The sequence below is a fragment of the Pseudorca crassidens genome, chromosome 7 (genome assembly GCF_039906515.1).
Source record: "Pseudorca crassidens isolate mPseCra1 chromosome 7, mPseCra1.hap1, whole genome shotgun sequence".
Lineage (NCBI taxonomy): Eukaryota > Metazoa > Chordata > Mammalia > Artiodactyla > Delphinidae > Pseudorca > Pseudorca crassidens.
Genome location: NC_090302.1, coordinates 21454750 through 21472296, shown reverse-complemented (window position 1 = coordinate 21472296; position 17547 = coordinate 21454750). Strand labels below are relative to the sequence as shown.

The 17547-nt window shown below is 37.5% G+C and overlaps 1 protein-coding gene across 1 annotated transcript in view; it reads left to right on the top strand.

The window, feature by feature from the left end:
* The first annotated feature begins 195 nt into the window (after window positions 1-195).
* The window catches only part of HSDL2 (hydroxysteroid dehydrogenase like 2), a 90681-nt gene continuing 73329 nt past the window's right edge, over window positions 196-17547 (top strand). The window contains exons 1-3 of the mRNA XM_067743645.1: window positions 196-333; window positions 16125-16288; window positions 17228-17326. Coding sequence (XP_067599746.1) covers window positions 317-333; window positions 16125-16288; window positions 17228-17326 — 280 coding nt within the window. The 5' untranslated portion in view covers window positions 196-316. The remainder of the gene's footprint in view (window positions 334-16124; window positions 16289-17227; window positions 17327-17547) is intronic.

Here is a 17547-nt window from a genome sequence, read left to right as displayed (position 1 = left end):
GCGTCCAGCATTCTAGCCGCGGGCTGGAGACCAATTGTCACCGTAGAGCCCCCGCAAGAGAGGCGGGGCGGAGTTGTCTCTCACAGCGCTTGCGCTTAGGGTCGGTTTCCAGGGGCCAGGCAGGCGGGAGGCGGAAACCAGCGCGGAGAGCCACGGAGGCCCACTGCGTGCGCAGGCGCACTCAGCCACCTTCCGTTTCTTGGAGCGCCCAATTTCCCCGCAGACCTCGGGGCGGGGCCAAGTACGGGGAGAAGTCACCCTCTCAGTATCCGCTCGCTGAGGCCGTTGTCGCCACCGCCTCCAATCTGCAACAGTCATGTTGCCCAACACGGGGTAAGGGGAATCGGGAGCCGTGGGGAAGAAACCCCGCCGGGCGAAGTGGATGGCATGGGTGGCCCGGCCCCCGCGGTGGGAGGGTTAATGAAGCTGCCCGGCGAGGTCTGGAACGCTGGTCCGCGCTGGACACAGTGTTCCTCGAATCTGCGGTAACTTGTGAAAAGTAACGCAGAGTTGTGTACTTCAGGGTGGCAGTCATGTTACAATCTCTTCCACAGGTAAAGGATCCAGAGTGAGGTGTCCCGCCGACCCCCAGGCGGGTCCCACTTTGGGTTTAGCCGTAGCTGCGTGCCTTGCCGAAGGCCGCGAGTTCTAGGTGAAAGGTCACTGGAACACTGGTGTGCTTAATGAGTCTCCACTTATTCGGAACGCTCGATTCTGGAAGAAGAAAATAATGGGGTGTTTAAAAAGGGATTTCAAATTAGTAACAAACTAAACTAATCTTAAAATATGGGTATCTTTGGGGGGGGACTTTTTTTCACTTTTAAAAGATATGTAGTTGTAAAATACACATAAGGAAAAATTTGCCACCTTAACCATTTTTAAGTGTACGGTTGGTTAAGTAGTGTTAAGTATGTTTGCATTGTTGTGCAACCAATTTGCAGAACTTTTTCGACTTGAGAAACAAACTCTATACCAGTTAAACTACTCCTCCACCCCCGTCTCATTCTGCTTTGTTGCTATGCTGTATGGGTGTTTTGAGCTGAGTGCCAAGTCCGTTTTATAATTTGCTTGAAACATATAGGTACGTTGCCAAAACACTTAAACAGCTCAGAAGGTTGAGTTTCCTTATCCTTAACTTTCAGCCTCCTACTTACTCTCTGGTAGGTTTCCAAAAATATTCTGTGCATTATAAATATATTTGGGTACAGAGTCCTAAACACACACACACACCCCACTTTAAAAAATAGTAGCAAAGTCCCTTCTGGGCCTTGGTATTTTTAGGTAATGTGTCTTGGAACATATTTTCAGTACATGTTGATCTTCCTCCCTTTTAATAGTTACATGGTGTTCTGTTTGTTTAACCAACAAACAATCATTGTATACCAGATCATTTCTAGTTTTTTGTTACTCCGTCTTTGCTGCAATAATTATCCTTGTATTCACCTGTTTGCACATATTTGAGTGTATCCATATGATAAATTCTTGGAAATGAAGCTGTTGGATCAAAGAGTATAGGTAATTAAAATTTTGATAGCTAATACCAATAGCCTTCCAAAGAGATTGCACATCCAAAAGGATGAATGAGATTTCCTAGTCCAACACGTTGGCAAACAGCAAAATGTTTGATAATAAAAATATTTGTTTTGATAATAAAAATCTAACTAGAGAAAAAAATGGCACCTCATTATAGTTAAAATTTGTATCAGAGAGTGAGAATGAGGATCTTTTTATATGTTTAAAGCAGCAGTTCTCATCAAGGAGCAATTTTGACCCCCATAGGACATTTGGCAATATCTGGGAACATTTTTGATTGTCACAATTGAGGGGGGTTGCTACTGGTGTCTAATAGGTGGAGTCCAGAGATCCTGGTAAACATAATGGACAGGATAGCCCCCTTCAACGAAGAATTATCTTGTCCAAAATGTCTTTAGTAGTGTAGAGATTGAGAAATCCTGGTTTAAAGCCAGCTGTGTATCTTTTTCTTTGCCTGGTTTACAGAATTAGGTTTTTGGTTGATCTCTAAGCTCTCTAGTGTAAAAATATTTGTTCTATATCATATGTGTTAGAAATGTTTTTCTCTGTTTTTTTCATTGCATCGAGTTTGATTATCCAATTTGTTTACCATGCAGAAACATGTCCTTCTATCAAGTCAGAGTTATCAGTCTATTCTTTTTTTTTTTTTGGCTGCACCCTGTGTCATGCGGATCTTAGTTCCCTGACCAGGGATGAACCTGCACCCTTGGCAGTGAAAGCACGGAGTCCTAACCACTGGACGGCCAGGGAATTCCCCTCAATCTGTTCTTTTAAAGTTTTTGTGTTTTTGTGACAAAGCTATAAGGCCATCTTAAAATAAGTATTTTGTTTTATAATTTTTAAGTATTCTTTTAGTATTTCTGTGGGTTTTTTTCCCCACTCAGATTTTTATCTACCTGAAATGAAATACTGTTTTGCATACTATTTTGGCATCGGAAGTGAGTTAGGAAACGCACTTATTATGGTTCAGATGGCTGGCTGTGCAGTTGTTCCAGCACCATTGGCTGACTAGTTATTTTTTTTCTTTCTATTAGAAATTCCACCTCTGAATTCTTGTATATCTAGGGGTCTTTTTTAAAATTCTGTTACGTTGGTCTGTCTATTCATGTACCAGTACTAAACTATTTTAATTGCTCTAGTTTTATAAAATGCTTTAGTATCTTGGAAAGCTAGTTCCTGCCTCATTTGGATTTCTTCTCAGAATTTTAAGTGATTGTTTTTCTTTCCTAAAACAGTTAAAAGTTTCATCACATTTACCATGATTTTGAGGTCCCAGAGAATTTTGGTAAATTGTAGTGTAGGTTAACTCTACTTCAGCAAGTTTTAGGCGTCTACCAATAGTACTGAGGAATTTGGAACCTTTTTTCTTTCTTGCCTTCTATACTCTGGTTCTAATGCTTTACAGATGGAGGAGTTCCTTAGTAGTACTAAGGCCCGGTCTTCAGGTTAAGAAGAAAGCTGCCTTTGCCCTTCTTTCTGCCAATTCCTGAGACCTTGAGCATGAAAATGTCCTTTATCCTACTGGGAATGAATCCAACTAAACCAAAGGCAAAGGGGTAGACCTTTTTTTTTTTTCTCTCTTTGCTTCCTCATTTCTTTTTAATTTATTAAAAAATTTGTTTTTATTTATTTATTTTATTTCTGCTGTATAGCAAAGTAATTCAGTTATACATCTATCACACACATGCATTCTTTTTCATATTCTTTCCCATTATGGTTTATCACAGGATATTGAATATAGTTCCCTGTGCTATATAGAACCTTGTTATTTATCCATCCTGTATATAATACTTTGCATCTGCTAGGGATAGGGCTTTTTAAAGTAACAATTGGGACATTTCCATCTAAATACTCACGTTTAAAAAAATCATTTTAACACTCTATGCATACTCCCTTTTGTATAAAAAGAAGGGAAAATTATACACACATACACACATGATGTGTCTTATGTATGTGTGTGTGTTTGCATATTTTTCAAAACAAAAATATGAGAAGGATAAGCTAGAAATTAAGGAATCTAGTTACCTATAGGCAAGGGATTGAACTTCTTTGAATATACACATTTATAAGTTTCGACTTTTAAATCATGTACATGTTTTACAACATCCCTCGTCAAAGATGAGGGGAAAGAGGTAAGCTAAAATGGAATGCTACCATAAACAGAGGAACTTAACTATATGTCGTTTTTCACATAAACGTACATAGAAAAATAATTCAATTAATCTTTTTTATACTTTTAGCTCTCCAATTAAAGATTGTTTATTTGCTTATCTATTTATTTATTATTTATTTTGGCTGCGCCAGGTCTTAGTTGCAGCACGCAGGATCTTTGTTGCAGCATGCAGGCTTCTTAGTTGTGGCACGAATAATTTTAACATAGTAATTTGTACACTCTTAGAGGGATTTGCTCTAAAGACAAAAAGAGTGCAAAGAGGGACTGCCCTGGTGGTGCAGTGGATAAGACTCCACGCTCCCAATGCAGGGGACCCAGGTTTGATCCCTGGTCAGGGAACTAGATCCCACATGCATGCCGCAACTAAGGAGCCCGCCTGCTGCAACTAAGACCCAGCGCAACCAAATAAATGAATAATGAGAGGAGAATGGGGAGCATCTATGCAAAAAAAAGTATAACTTTAAAAGAAAAAAAAAGAGTGCAAAGAAATCTTGAACTTTACTTAGTAGATTTATTATTGGTAGTGGTATTAGTGTAGTGATTTGAATACTATTGTGTCTTACAGTATACAGTGTACCTACCTCTTGTTGGTCTGCTTCTTTAACAGAAGAACAGATGAGGATCCTTACTCCTCTCAGCCACGGGCGAGAGTGCTACTGGAGTCTTTTTCTATCCCCTAAACTGGCTCTGGGGGCTCTTGTCCTTTTTTCTTCCAGAAAGCCATGTCTCTGTCAGAATCCCATTCTTGTCAAAAAAACTGTTAAAGTCTTGGATTTCTGTTTATCGTATTTAACCTAGAAAGTTTAACATGTATGTAACTTACCAATGTCTAAACTAAAAAAGTTTTACCATTTTCCCAAACAATACAAGTACCTAGAAAAGTTGAACTCCAGTCACTCAGTTTTTAACTTACGTTATTGTAACAATATATTTTAATTCTATCTTTTTAACCTCCAAAATACTATTATTTATTATATTATTTATATTATTATAATCATCATTATAAATACTTTTTTAGATTTCCATACTTAATTTACTAATATCTTTGGCTTTTATTCCTTCTAGCACCTCAGACCTTCAATCTGGGAACACTTCTCTTCTTTCTGTAGTAAATAAGGCATGAGAAAGAAAGAAAAAATATTTGGATTGGACTGAAAGAAACAATGCTGTCATTATTTGCAGATAATATGATTACATAGAAAACCAAAATAATGTATAACTAAATTATTAGATTTAATAAGAGTTTGACAAATTTTCAGGATACAAAAGTAAATGAGGAGAATTCGATTTCTGCACACAAGCAAAAATCAACAAGAAATGCAGTACAATGGCAGTAAAAATGAGAAGTTCAAAATCCAGAATATGGGCTATACTACAGGACAAATGATCTATATTTTTCAGCCGATAAATGGCATAAAGAAAATGGAAAGGGGAGCTGTTATAGATTAAAAGAGACTTATAAGATATACAGGCATACCTAGTTTTATTGTTTTTAACCTTTATTGTGCTTTGCAGATATTGTGTGTTTTACAAACTGAAAGTTTGTGGCAACCGTGCTTTGATGGTTAGCATTTTTTAGCAATGAACTATTTTTTATTTAAGATATGTACATTTTTTTAGACATAGTACTATTGCACACTTAACAGAGTACAGTGTAGACATAACATTTATATGCACTGGGAAACCAAAAAATTTGTGTGACTCGCTTTATTTCAATATTCACTTTATTGTAGTGGTTTGGAACTGAACTTACAATATCTCGAGGTATGTCTGTAACAAATTAATGCAATGTGAAGTCCTGACAGGATCCTGATTTGATCAAACCAACTGTAAAAAGACATTTTTGAGATAGTTGTTAAACTTTGCATATGGATAGGTACTAGTTGATATTGAGGAATTATTGTCAATTTTTTTAGTTGTGATAATGATATTGTTATATAAAAGTTAGAAATGCATACTGAAGCAGTTATAGGTGAGATTATATGACTTCTGAGATTGGCTTTCTGATTATCACTTTCAAATTTTGATAATTATTGAATTGTTAAATAAAAATGGGAGCTTATTTTAGTATTTTCTCTATTTTTGAATATATTTGAAAACATCATAATAAAAATTTAAAAATGGTCTTTAAGCATCTTTGCGTTGTTAGTTGCAAGGGAAAGAATAGTAATTACACAGTGGAAAAATCTGATAACACTGTGGTTGGATGGCCAAAATTAACATTACATTTGATTACAGAGAGACACTGTGTAGTTTCAGGTGTGAAATAGAGAGCAATACCATGTTAATGGATTGGAGCACTCAGTGTCATAAAGATGTCAGTTCTTCCCACATTGAATTCTAGATTCAGTACAGTTTCTATCAAAATCCCAACTGATTTTGCTTGTGCAATTAAATAAGCTGATTCTAAAATATATGTGGAAAGACAAAGGTCCAAGTATATCCTAGAAAGCTGTTATATTTAAGACAGTGCAATCCATGTAGCCAAATGGAGCAGAATAGAGAGCCTAGATACAGATCTGTATATTTAGGGAGACTCAGTCTATGACAAAGCTGACATTAAAGATCTGTGGGAATGATGGACTTTTCAGACTGGGACAGTTGGTTAGCCATATGGGGGAAAATGTAGTTGGATCCCTACCTCAATTCCTATACAAAAATTCATTCTATGTAGATTAAAGACAAAAATTTAAAAGATAAACCATAAAATTTTTGGAAGAAAATTAATACAATTTTGGTTACAGATGAATTTCTTAACCCCAAAAGCATTGGCTGTAAAAGAAATGATTCATAAATTCTGCTATATGAAAATAATTTCTGCTCATCAAAATATACTATAATTGTGAAAAGGAAGCCATAAATGAAAAGATTTTAAATCTTTAAAAGCTTATAGAGTTTTACGAGTCATTAGGAAAAAAGTCAACCATGTAGAAAGATGAGCAAAATAAATTAATAGGAATTACTCAGAAGAAGGAACATAGTGACTATTAACATGAAAATGTATTCACCCTTATTAGTAATAAGGGAAATGTAAATTAAAACCATACTGAGATACTATTTCATATGTACCAGATTGTCAAAAATTTTAAATGTCTGACATCAAGTGTTGGGGAGGTGTGGAGCTGCAGGAACTCGTACTCATATATTGCTGCTGGTAGGAGTATTAACCACTTTGAAGCAGGTTTGGCATTATTTGGGAAAGTTGAACTTCAGCATGTGTTTCAGTTACCTATTGCTTTAACAAACCACCCTAAAACTTAATGGTTTGAAATGACAGTGCTTTATTATTATTCACACTTCCCTGGGTTGACTGGGTTCTTCTGCTCTATATAGTATAAGTTGAAGTCATTCATATGGCTCCTTTTAGCTGGATTCTTGATTGGGGCTGAAACATCCTAAATGACCTCTTACCCTCCAGGGCCTCTCTCCCATGGCCTCTCATCAGTTGATAATCTGTCTCTCTTCTTTACAGCATAGCATTTGGCTTCCAGGAGAAAATGGAAACTACCAGCCATTTTATACCATGGTCTTGGAAATTCCAGAATATCATTTCATCATATTCTATTGCTCAAAAAAGTCATAAGGTGAACCCAGACCCAAGGGGAAGGGGAAAATATACTCCTTCTCTTGATGGAAGGGATGCCAAAGGATTTGTGGTCATGTTTAATCTACAACTGTGTCCTGTAATCCGGCAGTTTCACCCGTAGGTGTATGCCCTAGAGAAACTCATGCACATGTGACTGGAAAAAGTGTACAAGATTATTTTTAGCACCATTGTTCATACTAGAAAAAAAAAACCTGGAAACGATCCCCAAAGTCCATAAACAGTAGAATGAATAAGTACTTTATAGTATGTTCATATGTGAAATATTGTATATTAATTAAAATAAGTGTAACTATTTGCACCAAAATATGGGTAAGTCTCCAAACCATGTTTTGTGAAAGAAGCAAGTCATAGGGTAACATATACTGTATGAATCTATTATATAAAATTCAACATTAGGCAAAAATTAAACAGTTTATTGTTCAGATCATGGTTAGGCAAACTTTATCTGTAAAGGTCCAGATAGTAAATATTTTAGATTTCCTGGGCAAGAGGCAAAATTGGAGATAATATGTAGGTGTAAGAGATGTATCTATAACATCACATATAAGAGATGTATGTATAATGAGAGAAAACCAATTTCCACGGTATTTTTTAATTGGTGAAATTCAAAATAAGTACTTTTTTTGTAATACATATCTACTAATGACAAGAATGAAATTCTTTTCTGGGGAGAAGGAAGAGTGTGTTGGTTTCCTAGGGCTGCCGTAACAAAATACCACCAATTGAGTGGCTTTAAACAAATTTATTTTCTTAAAGTTCTGGAGGCTGGAAGTATGAAGTCCAGGTGTTAGCAGGGCCATGCTCTGATATTCTGGGTAGAATTCTTCCTTACCTCTTCCTAGCTTCTGGTGATAGCTGGCAGTCCTTGTGTTCTTAGCTTGTAGCTGCTTTGTTCCCGTCTCTGCCTCTGTCATCATGTGGTATCCTCCTTGTGTGTCTGTCTTTACATAGTCTTTCCTCCTCTTAAAGAGACAGCAGTCATATTGGATTAAGGATCCACCCTACTCCAGTATGACCTCATTATAACTAATCACATCTGCAGCAACCCTGTTTCCAAATAAGGTCTCATTCGGGGGTACTGGAGGTTAAGACTTCAACATATCCTAACATTTTGGTAGATATAATTCAATCTGTGACAGGGAGGTACAATTGTATTTTGGTGAATACAGTTCAAGCCATAACAGGGAGATAATGTTTTGCTTAATTGGGGTTCAAAATTGGTGTTCCCTATCATCAAATTGATCATAAATGTTAATCTGTGAAAACGATTCTTCACTCTAGGACTATGCACAAAGCAGATGGAGGGTTGGGTTTAGTCCTGGGCTTAGACATAGATATGTAAGTGTTAGGAATAGTAAAAAAACAAGGGAATGAGTAATAATATTTAAAGTAGTTGTGAGAGGAGATTGGTTCAAGATGGTGGAGTAGAAGGACATGCGCTCACTCCCTCTTGGGAGAGCACTGGAATCACAACTACCTGCTGAATAATCATCGACAGGAAGACACTGGAAATCAACAAAAAAGATACTCCACATCCAAAGACAAAGGAGGAGCCGCAATGAGACGGTAGGAAGGGTGCAATCACAATAAAATCAAATCCCATAACTGCTGGGTGGGTGACTCACAAACTGGAGAATGATTATACCCCAGAAGTCCACCCACTTGAGTGAAGGTTCTGAGCCCCACGTCAGGCTTCCCAACCTGGGGGTCTGGCAACGAGAGGAGGAATTCCCAGAGAATCAGACTTTGAAGGCTAGTGGGATTTGATTGCAGGACTTCGACAGGACTGGGGGGAACAGAGACTCCACTCTTGGAGGGCACACACAAAGTAGTGTGCACACCAGGACCTGGCAGTAGGAGCAATGACCCCATAGGAGACTGAACCAGACCTACCTGCTAGTGTTGGAGGGTCTCCTGCAGAGGCAGGGGGCAGCTGTGACTCACTGCAGGGACAAGGACACTAGCAGTAGAAGTTCTGGGAAGTACACCCTGGCGTGAGCCCTCCGGGAGTGCGCCATTAGCCCCACCAAGGAGCCTGTGGGCTCTGGTGCTAGGTCGCCTCAGGCCAAACAACCAGTAGGGAGGGAACTCAACTGCACCCATCAGCAGACAAGTTTTACTGAGCTCTGCCTGCCAGGGCAATACCCAGCTCTACCCACCACCAGTTCCTTGCATCAGGAAGCTTGCACAACCCTCTTAGGTAGCCTCATCTGCCAGAGGGCAAACAGCATAAGCAAGAAGAACTACAATCCTGCAGCCTGTGGGAAAAAAAAACACATTCACAGAAAGAAAAGATGAAAAGGCAGAGGACTAGGTACCAGATGAAGGAACAAGATAACCCCACACCCCCACCAAAAAAACTAAATGAAGTGGAGATAGGCAACCATTCAGAATAATGATACTGAAGATGATCCAGGACCTTGGAAAAAGAATGGAGGCAAAGATTGAGAAGATGCAAGAAATGTTTAACAAAGACCTAAAAGAGTTAAAGAACAAACACCTAGAAGAATTAAAGAACAAACAGATGAACAATACAATAACTGAAATTAAAAATACACTAGAAGGAATCAATAGCAGAGTAACTGAGGCAGAAGAACAGATAAGTGACCTGAAAGACAGAATGGTAGAATTCACTGCCGCAGAACAGAATAAAGAAAAAAGAATGAAAATAAATGAAGACCGCCTAAGAGACCTCTAGGACAACATTAAATGCACCAACATTCGCATTATAGGGGTCCCAGAAGGAGAAGAGAGAGAGAAAGGACCCGAGAAAATATTTGAAGAGATTATAGTCAAAAACTTCCCTAACATGGGAAAGAAAATAGCCACCCAAGTCCAGGAAACGTGGAGAGTCCCAGGCAGGATAAACCCAAGGAGAAACACACTGAGACACATAGTAAACAAATTGATAAAAAAGACAAACATTATTAAAAGCAACAAGGGAAAAACGACAAATGACATACAAGGGAACTCCCATAAGGTTAACAGCTGATTTCTCAGCAGAAACTCTACAAGCCAGAAGGGAGTGGCACGATATTTAAAGTGATGAAAGGGAAGAACTGACAACCATGATTACTCTGGCAAGGATCTCATTCAGATTCGACCAAGAAATCAAAGCTTTGCAGACAAGCAAAAGCTAAGAGACTTCAGCACAGCACCACCAAACCAGCTCACAACAGATGCTAAAGGAACTTCTCTAATTGGAAAAAACAGAAGAAAAGGACCTACAAAAACTAACCCCAAACAATTAAGAAAATGGTAATAGAAACATACATATTGATAGTTACCTTAAATGTGAATGGATTAAATGCTTCAACCAAAAGACACAGGCTTGCTGAATGGATACAAAAACAAGATCCATATATATGCTGTCTACAAGAGACCCACTTCAGACCTAGGGATACATACAGACTGAAAGTGAGGGGATGGAAAAAGATATTCCATGCAAATGGAAATCAAAAGAAAGCCAGAGTAGCAATACTCATATCAGATAAAATAGACTTTAAAATAAAGAATGTTACAAGGGACAAGGAAGGACACTACATAATGATCAAGGTATCAATCCAAGAAGAAGATATAACAATTAGAAATATATATGCACCCAACATAGGAGCACCTCAATACATAAGGCAACTGCTAACAACTATACAAGAGGAAATTGACAGTAACAATAATACTGGGGGACTTTAACACCTCACACCAATGGACAGATCATCCAAACAGAAAATTAATAAGGAAACACAAGCTTTAAATGACACAAGAGACCAGATAGATTTAACTGATATTTATAGGACATTCCATCTGAAAACAGCAAATTACAGTTTCTTTTCAAGTGCTCATGGAACACTCTCTAGCATAGATCACATCTTGGGTCACAAATCAAGCCTTGGTAAATTTAATAAAATTGAAATCATAACCAGCATCTTTTCCGACCACAACACTATGAGATTAGAAATCAATTGCAAGGAAAAAAACGTAGAAAACACACACATGGAGGCTAAACAATACCTTACTCAATAATCAAGAGATCACTGAAGAAATCAAAGAGGAAATCAAAATTACCTAGAGACAAATGACAATGAAAACACGACGATGGAAAACCTATGGAATGCAGCAAAAGCAGTTCTTAGAGGGAAGTTTATAGCAATACAAACCTACCTCAAGAAACAAGAAAAATCTCAAACAATCTAACCTTACACCTAAAGGAACTAGAGAAAGAAGAACAAACAAAACCCAAAGTTAGTAGAAGGAAAGAAATCATAAATATCAGAGGAGAAATAAATGAAACAGAAAACAATAGCAAAGACCAATAAAAGTAAAAGATGGTTCTTTGAGAAGATAAACGAAATTGATAAACCTTTAGCCAGACTCTTCAAGAAAAAGAGGGAGAGGACTGAAATCAATAAAATTAGAATTGAAAAAGGAGAAGTTACAACAGACACCTCAGAAATACAAAGCATCCTAAGAGACTAGTACAAGCAACTCTATGTCAATAAAATGGATGACCTGGAAGAAATGGACAAATTCTTAGAAAGGTATAACCTTCCAAGACTGAACCAGGAAGAAATAGAAAATATGAACAGACCAATCACAAGTAATAAAATTGAAGCTGATTAAAAATCTTCCAACAAAAGTCCAGGACCAGATGGCTTCACAGGTGAATTATATCAAACATTTAGAGAAGAGCTAACACCCATCCTTCTCAAACTCTTCCAAAAAATTGCAGAACACTCCCAAACTCATTCTACGAAGCCACCATCACGCTGATACCAAAACCAGACAAAGATACTACAAAAAAAGAAAATTTGAGACCAATATCACTCATGAATATAGATACAAAAATCCTCAACAAAATACTAGCAAACAGAATCCAACAGCACATTAAAAGGATCATACGCCATGATCAAGTGGGATTTACCCCAGGGATGCAAGGCTTCTTCAATATATGCAAATCAATCAATGTGATACACCATATTAACAAATTGAAGAATAAAAACCACATGATCATCTCAATAGATGCAGAAAAAGCTTTTGACAAAATTCAACACCCATTTATGATAAAAACTCTCCAGAAAGTGGGCATAGAGGGAACCTACTTCAACATGATAAAGGCCATATATGACAAACCCAGAGCAAACATCATTCTCAATGGTGAAAAACTGAAAGCATTTCCTCTATGATCAGGAACAAGACAAGGATGTCCACTCTCACCACTATTATTCAACATAGTTTTGGAAGTCCTAGCCACAGCAATCAGAGACAAAAAAGAAAAGGAATCCAAGTTGGAAAAGAAGTAAAACTGTCACTGTTTGCAGATGACATGATACTATACATAGAGAACCCTAAAGGTGCCACCAGAAAACTACCAGAGCTAATCAATGAATTTGGTAAGGTTGCAGGATACAAAATTAATGTGCAGAAATCTCGTGCATTCCTATACACTAACAACTAAAGATCAGAAGAGAAATTAAGGAAACAATCCCATTCACCACTGCAACAAAAAGAATAAAATACCTAGGAATAAATCTACCTAAGGAGGCCAAAGACCTGTACTCAGAAAACTATAAGACACTGATGAAAGAAAGCAAAGATGACACAAACAGATGTAGAGATATGCCATGTTCTTGGATTGGAAGAATCAATATTGTAAAAATGACTATACTACCCAAAGCAATCTACAGATTCAATGCGATCCCTATCAAGCTACCAATGACATTTTTCACAGAACTAGAACAAAACATGTTACAATTTGTATGGAAACACAAAAGACCCCGAATAGCCAAAGTAATCTTGAGAAAGAAAAACGGAGCTGGAGGCATCAGGCTCCCTTACTTCAGACTATACTACAAAGCTACAGTAATCAAGGCAGTATGGTACTGGCTCAAAAACAAATATAGATCAATGGAACAGGATAGAAAGCCCAGAGATAAACCCACGCACACATAGTCACTTACCTTTGGCAAAGGAGGCAAGAATATACAATGGAGAGAAGACAGCCTCTTCAATAAGTGGTGCTGGGAAAACTGGACAGGTATATGTAAAAGAATGAAATTAGAACACTCCCTAACACCAGACACTTGTAGGACTTCCCTGTTGGCGCAGTGGTTAAGAATCCGCCTGCCAATGCAGGGGACATGGGTTCAATCCCTGGTCTGGGAAGATCCCACATGCCATGGAGCAACCAAGCCCGCGAGCGACAAGTACTGAGCCCGTGTGCCTAGAGCCCGTGCTCTGCAACAAGAGAAGCCACTGCAGTGAGAAGCCCGCGCACCACAGTGAAGATTAGCCCCACTTGCCGCAACTAGAGAAAGCCCATGCACAGCAACAAAGACCCAACACAGCCAGAAATAAGTAGATAAGTAAATTTATTTTTAAAAGTTAGCTCATTAAAAAAAAAAAAAAGACACATGTGCCCCAATGTTCTTTGCAGCGCTACAATTTGCCAGGTCATGGGGGCAACCTAAATGCCCATCAACAGATGAATGGATAAAGAAGATGTGGTACATATATACAATGGAATATTACTCAGCCATAAAAAGGAATAAAATTGGGTCATTTGTAGAGACGTGGCTGGACCTAGAGACTGTCATACAGAGTGAAGTAAGTCCGAAAGAGAAAAACAACTACCGTATATTAACGCATATACGTGGAATCTAGAAAAATGTTACAGATGAATCGGTTTGCAAGGCATAAATAGAGACACAGATGTAGAGAACAAACATAGACAAAGGGGGAAAGTGGAGTGGGGGTGATGGTGGTGGGATGAATTGGGAGACTGGGATTGACATAGATACACTAATATGTATAAAATAGATAACTAATATGAACCTGCTGTATAATAAATAAAAATAAAGTAGTTGTCACTTTGTGGGTCGGGAGGAAGAAGAAGGATAGTTAGAGAGGAATAGACAGGTGGCTTCTGGGGCGTTGGTAATATTCTATTTCTATTTCTTGGTATTTATCTTATTTTGTTCTTTAAACTATGCACATTAGTTTATATGCTTTTTGTGTTTGCTATTTCACTAAAAATAGTTAACACCTCTGTCTCTTCCTCACTTCTCCACTCCCCTTCTTTCTTGCTAAACCATTTATTCCTTATTTTGAAATCCTCCCACTTTTACCTCTTAATTTGCTTCTAGAGTGTATTTCTCCAGATCTTGGCAAGAGCTTTATGTTCTTTTGTTAACAAGCCTACTTATCTGTTACCCCTGTCTTTGGTTACTGTCCCTTTTTCTCTTTGTCATTGTCACTTTTGCTGTCCTCTCCATCCTTCTCCTTAAACAAGCTTTTTATTTGCCTTTAGAGAGTAAACAAGAAAGTAGGTTTCCCTCACTGTTATCTGACTTTATACAGGTTTTCTTCTCATCTAACAACTGAATAATTAGAAGGTTAAAAGTTAAGGTGGGTAGATATAGAAAACTTAATGGACACAGAGAACTTTCCTCAGTACATTTGGATCACAGAATCTTTTGAACAATACCCTGAGTTCTTTGCCATCTTTCTACGTTTGTTTGTTTAACAGCATTACTGAGATGTAATTCACACACCACACAATTTACCCATTTAAAGTATACAATTAAGTGGTATACTATATTTTTTTAGTATATTCACAGAGTTGTGCAACTATTACCACAATCAATTTTAAAATATTTTCATCATCCCCAAAAGAAACCCCATACCCCTCAGCTGTCAACCCCCAAATCCCCCACCCCCAGTCCTAGGCAAACATTAATTCTTGTGTCTCTATAGGTTTGCCTGTTCTGGACATTTCATATAAATGGAATCATACAATATGAGGTCCTTTGTGACTCTTTCAACTAGCATAATGTTTTCAAGGTTCAACCATGTAGCATAGATCAGTATTTCACTCCTTTTTATTTCTGAATATATCCCATTGTATTATGTATATATCACATTTTACTTTTCCATTCATCAGTTGATGGACATTTGTGTTGTTTCCACTCTGGCTATTATAAGCAATGATGAGCATCTGTTAAAAAATTATTAGCTCTTACATAATTCCTTTTAAGTGGTATGTATTCATTGAAGAAAATTTGAAAAATCCTGAAGAATATAAAGAATATGATACAATTTATTCATAATCCCACCACTCAAAAATAAGCTCTTTTAAAAATTTTTTCAAGAATAAGCTTTGTGGGCTTCCCTGGTGGCGAAGTGGTTGAGAATCTGCCTGCCAATTCAGGGGACACAGGTTCGAGCCGTGGTCTGGGAAGATCCCACATGCCACGGAGCAACTAGGCCCGTGAGCCACAACTACTGAGCCTGCGCATCTGGAGCCTGTGCTCCGGAACAAGAGAGGCCGCGACAGTGAGAGGCCCGCGCACCGCGATGAGGAGTGGTCCCCGCTCGCCGCAACTGGAGAAAGCCCTCTCACAGAAACGAAGACCCAACACAGCCAAAAATAACTAAATAAAATAACTAAATAAATAAAATTTAAAAAAAAGTGTTTTAAAAAAAAAGAATAAGCTTTGTTAACACTTTTTCTGTCAGAAAAATACGTTTATGTAGTTTATTAATTCCTCATTTCTCTTTAAGATTTACTTCTCATTTGAGCAGATTTTGTTTGCCAAGTCATGGCAGATCTGGCCGCTGCAGTTGTAATAATTTGTAAATCATTGTACAATGGGAGTAAAGTAGAGTTATTAGCTATCAGATGGGGAGGGAGGAGGGTTTATAGAAAGTTTGATAGAGGAGGAAACATGTTTTGTGACTATGTGCATGAATTCCTGAAACTGGTAAGTAAATAAAAACATTGAGCTTTCTAATAAGGTCACATTTGTTCTGTTGTAGGAAGCTAGCAGGATGTACTGTCTTCATCACAGGCGCGAGCCGTGGCATTGGCAAAGCTATTGCTTTGAAAGCAGCAAAGGATGGAGCAAATATAGTCATTGCTGCAAAGACTGCCCAGGCACACCCCAAACTTGCAGGCACAATCTATACTGCTGCTGAAGAAAGTGAGTTTCAATACATAGAGAATTTGCTGGAAAGTTTAATTATATCTATCTGAAGTCTACCCTAAAAATAATTTTATCAGGTTAAAGAAATATTTTGTCACCTTACAGCAGTGTTTGGGAACCATTTTTCTCCCCAGCAGTTTTAAGTGATGGGAGAGACTCCCGTTAAATATCATGTCTCATGAGGGCAGTGGTTCTTGGATGGGAGCAGAGAGTAGAGGAGTGGAAGTAGAGGAAAGAATTTGAGAGGTGGATGGTGTGAACACTTTGAAAAAGTACTCCATGTTACTGTTCTCTGCATAATTCACAAGTCATTATTTTAATATTTGCAGTTCACAAATAGCTATTGAGTGCTTATATTCAAGGCACTGTGCCAGGAGTAATGACTTAAATTTCAGCTTCAGTTGATATTGCTAGTTTTGTTAGTTACGTTAATAGTATTGTGGTTATGCTAGGGGAATACATATGAAGAAATTATGAGTGAAATGATGCCTGAGGTTAATTTTGAAATACACCAGCAAAAAACAAAATGGAATTGGGGGTAGATAAACAAATTAAATAACTGGCAAAACATTATCAATCATTGAAGATAGGAGATGGATTCATGATAGTTCATTATACATTCTTTATATTTTTGTAGATTTTTTGAAATTTTCCATAATAAAGGTCTTTTAAATTACCTTCCCCATTTTAATAGCATTTTAAAAAATTACCTTCCTTTTTGGTTTTTTAATAGAGTTGGCCTAGCTAGTCTGCAGCTGGATTCATCAGTCTGTCCTACTGTAGGGCAGAGTTGCTAGTAGTTATAAGACATAGTTATTTATATTGATTTTCTGAAAATGGGGTACTTTTTTCTTTTGACTCTTGTGTCAGAGGTTTGATATTGATGAAAGGTTTAATATTTGAATGCTTTAATGTTTCTTTGTTTATCCTTTGTAGTCAAAGCAGCTGGAGGAAAGGCCTTGCCATGTGTTGTTGATGTGAGAGATGAACAACAAATCAGCAGTGCAGTGGAGAAAGCAGTTGAGAAATTTGGAGGTACAGCCTTCATTCTGAAATAATTATTGAATATTGGTAAAGTATAGGTGTAACTATGATTTTATATTTAATTTTCTTTTGATTATTTTTTACTGAGTCTTTTTGAGTGTAACCAGAAATGGGTATTTATTCATATAGAAGCACAGCTTAAAATCATCTGATGACTAATTGAATAATTATTAAAAATCATTTTTTTCTCTTTTTTTTTACATCTTTATTGG